The 10946-nt window shown below is 43.7% G+C and overlaps 1 protein-coding gene across 1 annotated transcript; it reads right to left on the bottom strand.

Moving 5' to 3' along the window:
* Positions 1–2446: 2446 nt before the first annotated feature.
* RARRES1 (retinoic acid receptor responder 1) lies at positions 2447–10798 on the bottom strand. Its single transcript, XM_084530003.1, has 6 exons — positions 10456–10798; positions 5903–5965; positions 4822–4996; positions 4005–4141; positions 3114–3176; positions 2447–3020 (listed from the first exon to the last, which is right to left on the bottom strand). The coding sequence occupies exons 1-6, from the start codon at positions 10693–10695 to the stop codon at positions 2862–2864; spliced, it is 837 nt and encodes a 278-aa protein (XP_084386129.1). The 5' UTR covers positions 10696–10798; the 3' UTR covers positions 2447–2861.
* Positions 10799–10946: the final 148 nt, after the last annotated feature.

Here is a 10946-nt window from a genome sequence, read left to right as displayed (position 1 = left end):
TGCCAGTATTTCTTCCTTATTCTCCAGAAACAATGCAGAGTCCCCAAAGTCGTGGCAAATTGACCAAGGTCATCTGTCAGTGCTGCTTGCTTATCACCAGATCTGCTTATCACTTACGGTACGTGGCATTTGGAAAGAGTTGACAACAATGTACATACAAGTTAACTCTTTCCAAAACTATGAGCAATATGGTTTTATTTTATATGCTTGTTTTCTTGGCTCCTTCTCAGAAAGCCAAACAAGAGATTCCTTTTTTTAGAATCTTTCAGTCAGGAGAGCATGACGCTGATGATGCTTAGCTTGGTAATCGGTTGATGAGATCTTGCTTACTCGTAAAGAAGAGATAAAACACGCACGTAGAAATAGGTGAGAAAAAGAAGATGCCATTTTCATTTAATTATTACCAGAAGATCCACTCTGGATTTTGTTTGCGTGCTCCTTCTTCCTGACCTACTCAGCTTAACAGCATTTTTGCAGATTTCCAGTAAACAGAGGAGGAAGTTCCAGTTCAAAACCAACTACATTCCTGGCGCAGGATCGTGGTTGATGTTTACCAGACACAGAACTGCAATGGCTGGGCTTCTTTTCCTCAGCATTCACAGAAAGACGGTGAAAATTACTAATTTTAAACTTGGAATGCGTACAGTGTCAGAGATTTGTCGGTGGCATGTAAATGCTAACTCAGTGCAGGCATGCTGTTGTATGTAAGTATGGTGTTGCTTTGGGCCAAATCCTTCTTGATTCCCTTACATCCGTAGCTTTTATTTCTGTGAAAACATTCAGCTGGAACGAGTTTCAAGAAAAGCCCTGCAGGTTCTCTGACATTTGGAGATTTCCTTAAATAAGCAAATGTTATAGCACATTTGCCAAAGTTCAAGGATGCCTTATGCAGTGTGAATGCGATGTAAAGAAAGAAATGGGGGCTAGTTATTATTTTTGGTTATATTTATGACTTTCATGTTACGCTTTTTAGAGGCCAGTCATGATGTGAATTCTTGGCTGACAGATTCTGCCAGATGTGTGCTGGTTCTCCACAGATCTAACACAGATGCTTAGACCACAGCCTCAGGTCGCAGGCACGGTGTAGGGACAGCTGAGGCACAGTGAGGTCTGTTGAACTTAAATATGAGGGAGAAAAATCTACAGGTGGAGAGGGAAGGCTACTGGATGTGGGGGACAGTGGATGAAGGAACGGGAAGAAACACTACCAAGAGCTTCATTTTAGAGATTTTACTTCTTTGTGTGTGTTTTTGTTGTTGTTGCTTTTTGTTTGTTTTTAACTTCAATCAAATCTTAGGTAGCACTTGTAGCAACCTGATGTAGTTGAGCTCTTTGAGATATGCTGTGCTTTTTGTATGTGCGTGTGAAGAATTCAATGTGAACCAGCCTGAGCCTCAATATACGTAACGGTTGCATTGTCTTAACCAAGACTTTTGCTTCAGTACAACCTGTGTCATGTCAGGTTCTGGGCCACTGAGTGAAATCTTGGCCCTACAGAAGTTAGTAGAAATTCTGCCTTTGTATTCCAGCAGGGTTGCTACTTGCCCAGAAGTTACTACGTGCAGTTGCTTAACTGCCCTAAGTTGCATTATTTATATGGAATCAAAGTAACCCTGGTCTGGTGAGTTGAATGTATGTGATCCTCTGTCTTTGCCACTGCTCTCCATACTTTGAACACAGTAAGGAAATTAAACTTGTGGTTAAGTGCATTGCTGAAGTAGAGCCCCAAAGTGCAAAACCTATGCTATTTTCATGTTTTAATTCTAAAATGTTTTTATCAGTGTTAGTTTCTTTTTAACTAAAGAAATGTTGCCATTAAAAGCTCTGACTTCATGCTTTTGAAGAGAAATGTTTTGCCAGCACAAAAGAAAACTTGAAGGATATGTAAAATGCTGCTTCACTGAATTTATTGTAATGGCTGCTATGTGCTGATACAAAAAGCTTGTCAGCAGAAGTATATCAGGCACTGATACACCTGTGTAAAACACCTGAATCTGGGAGGTTATCAGATCTCCCAGCCTACATCTCCCCCGGGTAGAGCCTTCACATTAACTACTGAAGGTAAGAGCAAGAATTGCGTCTGTACTGCAAATACACTAAGACAACATTCTCAGTTTCCATCTGATAAACTCTGCCTTGCAGTGTTCTGGTCTGGTGACAGATGTGGCAAGACAACAAAACGTTTTTCTTATATCAATATTTTTTGAGTTGACTTCACAAATATGAGAGAAGAAACTTTCTTTTTATGTAAGCTTACACAGCAGGGCAGAGCTGTGCATCAGCAGGACTAGGACACGGGAGGTGCTGGTTACTGGCTTCTGGGTGGCTTTGTGGGGAGAGGTTTTGCTGCCTTTACTCATCCACATCCTTTCAAAGGCCTTGCACTGGGAGGAGGTGGAAAATTGGGGTCAGCAGCATCATGAAAGAAAACCCAGCTTCCACCATGTGTAATGGCATTTGTTTTATTGGAGATAAATTAAAAATCAGCATGTATCTACCTCAAAAAAAAGTCAGCAGATATTTCTTAGTGACAGATTAACACTTTTCCTCAAGATTTTTATCCAAATATATTACTTTTGTTCACAAACCATGTTACTATAAGTAACAGTAAGTTAGTGACATAAAATCAACTTGTGTATGTTTATCTGTATACATAGTAGCAAAGTTTTAGGTAGATCTCTAGAACATGAATTTAGAGAAATTACAGAGATTCATTTTGGAACAAACAGGCTAGTGGAAGCATTCAAGCTTCCTGTAGTGAAATTCACTGTAGTGATACTTGTATAGAAAAATTACCACAACTTCAGGCCTATTAACACAAAGGTTTTCTATTTAATATGTGCATAAAGCTGACAATCTCTTTAAAAGTTTTCTTCCCTTTCATGTGTAATTCCAGCAGCTGACCCAGATTCCATTCCAGATCCATCTTCAAGCCGATGACTGTCTGACTCACAGGTGTATTTCACTTTCAGATGGCGACCAGGAAGCCAAATGAGGCGCATGTGACACAAAATCATTTCCTGGAGAATGGATTTAAAAATATTTGTCTTTTAGTGTCTTCATACTGTTTTTCTGCTGGTGAAGGTGGGTATTATATGAATCTGCTTTCTTACCTGTGTTGGCATTTCATGGAGCAGGATGGTGTAGTCAAACTCAAGGGAATCATCTTTCCTCATCTGGACATGTATCAAAAGAAAAGAAGAACACAAGTTATATTGGTGAAGTTCAGGATCTACCCTGATTTACGTGACTGCAGCTAGCTTGCTTAGGGAGTGAGATGAACAGGGCTCACTTACGGTAGCTGGCTGGAGGAAGACAGGTTTTTGTATATGGACAGAGGGGGAATTAGGAGCACTCACCGCCTAAGAACTTTGAAGGCACTAACTGTGGTGTAGCTGTAGCCTGACATGAAACTAGGCTTACACAGATGGAAACAAAGTGAGTTAACTGTCAAATAAATTGGAGAGTTTGGGCTGACTACTAAAGTCTCCTTTGGGAAGATGCTGTTCTATGTAACTTGGGAGTAATAATGGAACACACTGTATGTTGATCATGGATGTGTGAGAGAAACAAAGCTTGGGCAACTGCTATCTCGTGTGCTGTAGGTGTAAGGTACGTTCAGCAGAGAGCATGAATTGGACTGATGCTCCACTTAAGCTTGGCTACAAGGGCAGATAGCACTAGGAGTGACTTAGTGTGGAGCTGATGAACTGCAGGACTAGATGTTCAAATTATCTCCTGATTAAACCTGCAGAAAGCCAACAGATCCACTCGTGCAAACAAGGAAAACCAGACTTTATCCAAATGAGTAAGTTTTTTCTGCCAAAACCTGTATTGGCAAAATAATTTATTCTGATGGAGACACTTGTATGGGAAGCCACTGGGATTTGGGAAGAATCATCCCCCCCTGCAGTGCGTGAGGCTGCTGACAGCCGTTTTATTCTCTGCTGCTCGACAGCCTGTCAGCCTCTGCAAGGCAGACATGGAATTTCCACTTCACTTACCCACTGCTTCACAGACTTGACTTGTGACATGAAGTAACCCACTTTCTCTGTTGACTTCTCCCACATCATGTAACTGCTGCCAGCAACAGCCAAAGCCCACACTGGCTCAAAGGCAGGTTCCATATTTCCAAAGATGTCTGAAAGGCAGTAATAGAAAAATTATTAATTCTGGCTGTTCCTCAGAAAAACAAACAACCACAGAGCACTTTTGCCTGGCATAGCACTCTGCCTGGGAATTGGTTCTTTTTTTCAGATGTGTTACAATCTTGGAACAGGAGGAGAATGAACTTGTGCTAAACTTACTGCAACCACAGAACTATGAGAGCATGATGGAAGTGAAGGTTTCCAAGAGACATTACTCACAGGTTCCCCCAGGGAGGTGAGGAACCCAGTGTCCACAGTAACAGGGGTCATTGCCACCTGAAGGAAAGGAGAGCAGTGCCCTCGGTTTCCAGGATGGAAAAATTGTTGGTCATCCCTTGTGAATTTCTATCCACAGCTGGGGAAGGTGTGTGCGTTGAGGCAGTTGATACTACTTAAGGATATTTTGCATTCACTTTGAGGTAAAATTGCATGGTCTTGTTTTTAAATCCAGAACACCCTCACAACATTGTGAGGACTCCCACTGTTGCTGAACAGTGAAGTTCTTTTTCTCCCCAGGAACTGCTGGCAAGACAGTTGTTTTGATAGATAGCTCTATAGTTTTAGGGTTCCACTGTGTGTTTCTGCTTTTTAAAACACACATTTGTTTGTATCCTTTAGTGTCCAAACTCTTTAATATGAAATGAAACACAGTTGGTTATTTGGAGGAGCATACCTGGAATATTGCTTCCAATTATTGGTTTGGTTTGGCGCTTAAGTTTTCGATATAATCTGTTGTCCTCTTCTTGGATTTGCTTCTGGTCTTTGGTGTTTATGCACTTGATATTGACAGCAGGTGGAGACTTTTTCTTCGGATACAAGACTGTAGCAAGGCAGCTCCCAGCATTTTCCTATAAAAGTAGGAATTTAAAACTTTAACATTTTATTTACCAGCAACACATTTTTAATGAAAATCTTGGCATTAATATGTGAAGTATATACATGTATATGGACTAAGTACACACTTACAGAGGTCATAGAAAGCCTTTAGAAGGTTATCTTTTTTTCTTCCAGAAAGGTAAAGAAGTTAAAACAAGGCTAAGCTGTTTGTTTTTTTTTTTAATATAATAATTACAATGTAGCAGAAATGTACCAAGTCATCTTGGAAATACACTTGCAAATTCTCAAGAAATAATATCAATTGATAATGGGGACTTTAATTGTATGACACTTCTGCCTTGAAACAAAAATAATGCTTCATGTTATGTGGTACTCAGGGACATGGGTTAGTGGGTAATATTGGTGGTACAGGGACAGTTGGACAAGATGATCTTGGAGGTCTTTTCTGATCTTAATGATTCTATGATTAAATTCTAAAAATAATTTGAATTGTATAAGAAGTGTGTAATAGAAGAAGATGCTCATGGTTAAATCACTAGCGACAACTGTGCCAGAATGAATGGAAAGAGGGTTATAATTAAAAATTATAATTAAAAACAAAGCAACAGTATTTATTTTTTGGTGTGTAGACACAACAGGAGCTACAACTGGATAACGAGGACCATACTGTGACACTGGGTTTGGATCACCACAAGGTCTGACTCAGAAGCTTGATGTGACTTAACCAAGACAGCCTTTGCAGGCAGTGCGCAAAGCAGGTGGCTGCAGTGCCTGCAAACCATGGCCCATGCTGGAAAGGTATAACCATGAAAGTAAGGCCTCAGTTCCATTTACAGAAGCACTTAAAGATGCCTTGTTTTGAAGGAGTTGGAGTTTATGCACGCAGTAAGAGGAAACATGGGAGACTGTAAACTTACCCTGCTTCTGTAGTCTTCGGTAGTGAACTGCAGGTAATACTTCTGACCCATTCCTGGAATGCTCTGAAAGAGAGAAGGAGAGGAGGAGTCAGCCTGCAGTGTAGCTGCAGTCCTACACTCTGTAACTCACCGAGGTGTGCCACAAGCACAGAGGGAGCCTGCGGGTGCCTTGACTACCTCATGGCCTTGTAATGCCACAAAGTTGGCCAGGGGAGGGCCATGGAGCTGATCCGAACAGCAAACGCAAAGGATCTTAATAAATAACCTTTATAAAAGGATCTTAAAAACAACAATAAATAGAGCAACACCTCTGTTTGGTAGTCTGGTTTCTTTTCTAAACACAATACTCTTCAGGTAAACAGGAGGGGCATTCTGGCTGTTTGCACAATGCTGGCAGTTAGAATCCAGAGGAAATGTGCACATTTTATTTATCTAAACTTGGCCCTTTGTGTTCCATCATACTTTCTTCCACGAAGCTGTTAATAGCGTACTGTTAGCAGAGTTTCATTTACAGGGCAAGGCCAACAGCCCAGCACCTGCCTTTAGTACATACACGTTAGGCGCTGCAGATAAGAGGAAAAATTGGTTTAGCCATTTGCTCTACCTTCGTGAAATCTCCTCTTTAAAGGGAGCCAAGTTTGGAGTTGGGCCACATAATACCGTGAAGGGAATGAAAGAAACAGTGGTTAAGTTCAGACCTTTATAACTTTTTCTCTGCCCTTCTCTCCTTCCCTCACTTTGTGCACTGGTTAAAATGTTGGCCTGATCTACTTAGTCTTAAGTCAAAATGACAGGTTTTTACATGTTAATACAGTACATTTTAATCTTACCGTAGCAAAATGGTAAAAACTAGCTTTCTGAACTGCAGGTTTATGAGAAGGATCTAATCTCATAGTTGCTGCCGTCAAGCCTAAGCCTCTAACTATTGGAAAGGTACCCTAAAGATACTATTACTGCAGATATTTTTTTCTAGCATTTTTCATTTGATGAAGTATTGGTATTTTTAAGTACAGTGACCTAGGCTTACTCCTTTTCTTGTCATCAGTACTACAGATGAGAAAACCTGAAACAGAGTCAGGTGGACTACAGCACTCCTGAAGCAGAAGTTTAGCTCTGGATTAACAAATAATGGAGGGGGTTTCCTGCTGAACCTCTTCCTCAAGCAGCACAATGCAGTGGCTGGGCTGCACGCTCCCAGTTACAACACGGGGGATTTGGTCCTTAACAGCAGCTCTTCTATAGTTAGGTCAGATCTTTGCAGTCCAGCATATTCAGTCATTAAAAAAAAAATGTGTTCAACTTTTCTTCCAAAATTACTTTCCTTGCACTGGTTTCACCTGCCTTGTCTCTTAAAGAAAAAAAAAATCATTTTTGTAGCTCTGATAACTTTGACAACAGTTACCATATTCTGACAAAAATATCTCAGGAGTTTCATTTCACTTGTTTGGTATCACATTCTAATAAAGAAAAGATACAGTGGAACTTCTAATCCAGTCTGATTCTTCTCAGCAGAAGAGAAGAAAAACTCTTCATGATTAACGGCTTGTTAAACACTTACTTAAGAACACACCATTCTGTGCTCGTGTGGTTTTGGAGCTGGTATTCTGTCTTCAACACCACCACCACAGCAGCACTGCTCACCTAGAAAGCTTTCAAGTGGCACTACACAGCTAAAATACAAAGGATGTGCATAGCAGAGGACTTCTGATCTCTCACCGGGGAGATCTTACCTTTGGCATGAAATAGTTTTATTTTTTACAAATGTATTTCTAGTATCTAAGAAAAGAAAGCACTTCCACAATTACTTTCACTATTACCCTACAGTGCATTGCTATAAACCGTTGCATACTGTGAATTAAATAAGTGCTGAGGGATATTGTACATGACACAATGATGGCAGGCTGAAAGTAACCAAAGATAAAAGTGTCCAAAAGAAAAGGAAAACAAGTGAGTAATTCATTTTTCCACTGAACAGCTGGGTCATGGGATTGTTTTATTACCAGGCTCAAAATTAATGCAACTTTCATCACAGATTTCTAGTGCTGTGAAGGCCAGAGCAGCTATTTAACAGCAGTTTCATTCCAGGTCCTGACAGAAGCAGTTTGACAACGAGTTTACGCTGCTCTAACCCTCTGCTGGCACTGGAAGGGGCGATCCCTCTCACCCCTTGCAGCAATTTCCCACCTCCTCTGTGTTCCCTCACGGGGTCAGAGGGCTGACCCGACCCCGCACGCTGCCACAGGGTCCTGGGGGGTCCCCACCTTGCAGCCTTCCACTGCCCCTATAAGCCAGCTCAGGTGGCTTCTCTCCTGGCTAGTGGGGTGGGAAAAGCCAACAAGGATTGCCACTTTCTCTGCCCCTCAGTATCTAGCTTTTCCTAGACAACCTACCTACCCTGCCACTGATCTCACCTTCCCCACCCTAACCTGGGGTCCTGACAGATGGAAATTCAAAGAAACCTTTTAATTGACTTTAATACCAGGACCACAGTCCTGACATTATACTCTTTTGTGTCAAGATGAGCTTGTGAAGACAGATTTCTGTCCATAGATTAGTATTTGTATCCCAATTGAAGCAGTTGCAGTTTAGTCAAGGGATCACCTGGCATTACCTCTGCACCTGACCTGCTGATTCACCGACCTAACCACAGTTACGCTTTCCAGAGGCATAGAAGATTGTTTTGGGGAGCCAGTTTCTGAAAGTTTCTCTTCAGTTCTAGGATCTTCAGCTGGCACACACTAAGGCTTCTCTTCTCAAATAATCTATTTTAAAGCACAACTGCAAACAATTCCTTGAGATGCCATGCTGCTGTTTTCTGAAAGATACTTGTTTAATTAAAAAACCCTCACATTGATGAGAAGGGACAGAAAGAAAAATGCAGCCAATGGCAAGGTAGGAACCATCATATGTTTGGCACATGCCTGCTGCTTTTTGCCAGAAGAGGAAAGCACTGAAGTTTCCTTTTACCTGAACTTGAAAAATCCTTCACATCTAGCAGAGTTACTGTACTGGGGACTGTCTCCACTCTTGTTTCCAATTAACACGGTTTCACTGGTCAGTGGGCTAACAATGTTTGTTTTTAAATGCAATGCTCATGATTACACTTAATAATAAAATTATCCTATTTCTGCTAGACCCAATAATACATTAGCAAACAGGTAACTAGCCTTCTTAAAAACAAACAATATCTCTGTCTCTTATATTCACATTAGATAGCACATTCCTTCCAGGAAATTCTTTTCATTTTTTACAGTGGAGGACAGGAAACAGGGAAGTGACCATGTCTGCAATGTTTTCTCTTGTTTTTACAGCGTATGAAGAGAAAAAAGGGAAGTAAGCTGCTTAAATTGGTTACAGCAAGCTCCTACAGCATCAAGTGCTGTGAGGAAATAATGAGGCATTTCATTTCTCCATAACGAACCAATTTCTTCTTTCCTGTATTAAAAGGCAGGTGGGCAATACTGGATGGAGAAACTCCTTTTCCCTCATTCCAGCTGAAAGTACCTCGCAAATACCCAGTTACACTGGGGTTGGAAAGAGGATCTGCACCAACCACCTCCTGATACCTGTCGGTTTAGGAGAGAAGTGCAGTGCTCCAGCAGCACACACTGCTCCCAGACGCAGTGCTGTTGTGCTTAACAGAGGCACAAGCACCTGTAAATGTAAATATGTATGCATGCATGTATGCACGGTACCTTGTAAAGTGCCCAGTAAATACAAAAGGGCCACCGGTACATTTCAAGAGAAGTGTCAAATATTGTAGTCAAGTCCTGCCACTGATTTCTGCAGCAAGCTCAGAGGGAGAATGAGATGTCACACCAGCACATCCATCTTCAGCATCTGCTAAGCTGTCTGTTTACCAAAGCATTTGGGAATGATGATAAGCGCAGTAAGCTCCTTACAGGCTACGGTCTCAGGTAAATCTATACCAGGACACCTTGCTGGCGTTCCCAGCCAGATAAGACAACTAATGCTATCATTCAGCCTCGTCTTACACAAGGCAATACACAAAATCTGAACCGTTATGCAGTAGTTCATATTTTGTCATATTTGTGCTGAAAACCATGAAGGATAAAAAAGGTGGAAACGTTGACTTTACTGTCTCTGCCTCAGGCACAAACCCCATGCCTCAGTTTCCCCTCTCCCACCTGCGCTGTGATGCTTTGGGTCCCAGCTTGGGCCACTCAGACCTATCACGACTAGCATTTAGGGGACAGTTAAATCATTAGGCTGCTAATTAATGACCTTTGGGGCAGCTCCTCCCTCCCTGCTGGGGGAACCAGGTGCCCTGAGGGCAGCAGCAGCGCCTGAGGGGACGCGGCCGCGCCGAGCCCCCTGAGGGGAAGGGGCGGCGGGAGAGCGCCTCGGCTGCTGCCCACCGCCCCGTTCTATTATAATTATTAACATTATTTAATTTTTCGTTTCCCAGCGCCGCTTTCTGCCCTCGCAGCCCTCCAAGCGCCCCGCTGCAGGGAGCCTCCCGCCCCGCTCTCCTCAGGAGCCGCAGCCACCCCTCTTCCCCCCCCATTCGCCGCCCCGCGGGGTGCCGGTACCTTCATGGTGGCCTTTCGGACCTGCCCCAGAGCCCGCAGCCCGCTGGGGGACGCCGCCTGGAAGTTGTATTTGTGCAGCGCCACCCGAGCCGCCCCCACGGCCAGGCGGCTGCTGGGGTCCAGCGACCGCTCCGCGCCCGGCGCCCGGGGCGGCTGGTCCGCCACAGCCGGCGGCGGGAGCTGGGCGCTGAGGAGAAGAAGGAGGAGGAGGACGGGCAGAGAGGCGCCGAGCCCCTGCATGGTGCCGGCAGGCGGCGGCTGAGCACTGAGGCGGGCTCCCGGAGGGGCCGGTACTAATAGCGGGGCCCGGGCCGCCGCCTCCCGCCCTCCATTCCCCGCCCGGGAAACGCTGGGGAAGGTCCGGGCTCGGCGGCGACTCCCCTTCGCCTCAGCCCTCCCACCTGCTGCAGGGCTGAGGGGGCTGAGGGCAGCCGGGGGGGCGTAGGGCTCCCCTCAGCCCCCCCGGGTTCCCCTCAGCCCCCCGGGGCTCC

This window comes from Aythya ferina (genome assembly GCF_964211825.1).
Source record: "Aythya ferina genome assembly, chromosome: 9".
In the NCBI taxonomy this organism is placed as follows: Eukaryota; Metazoa; Chordata; class Aves; order Anseriformes; family Anatidae; genus Aythya; species Aythya ferina.
This window is presented reverse-complemented; position numbering and strand designations above follow the sequence as displayed.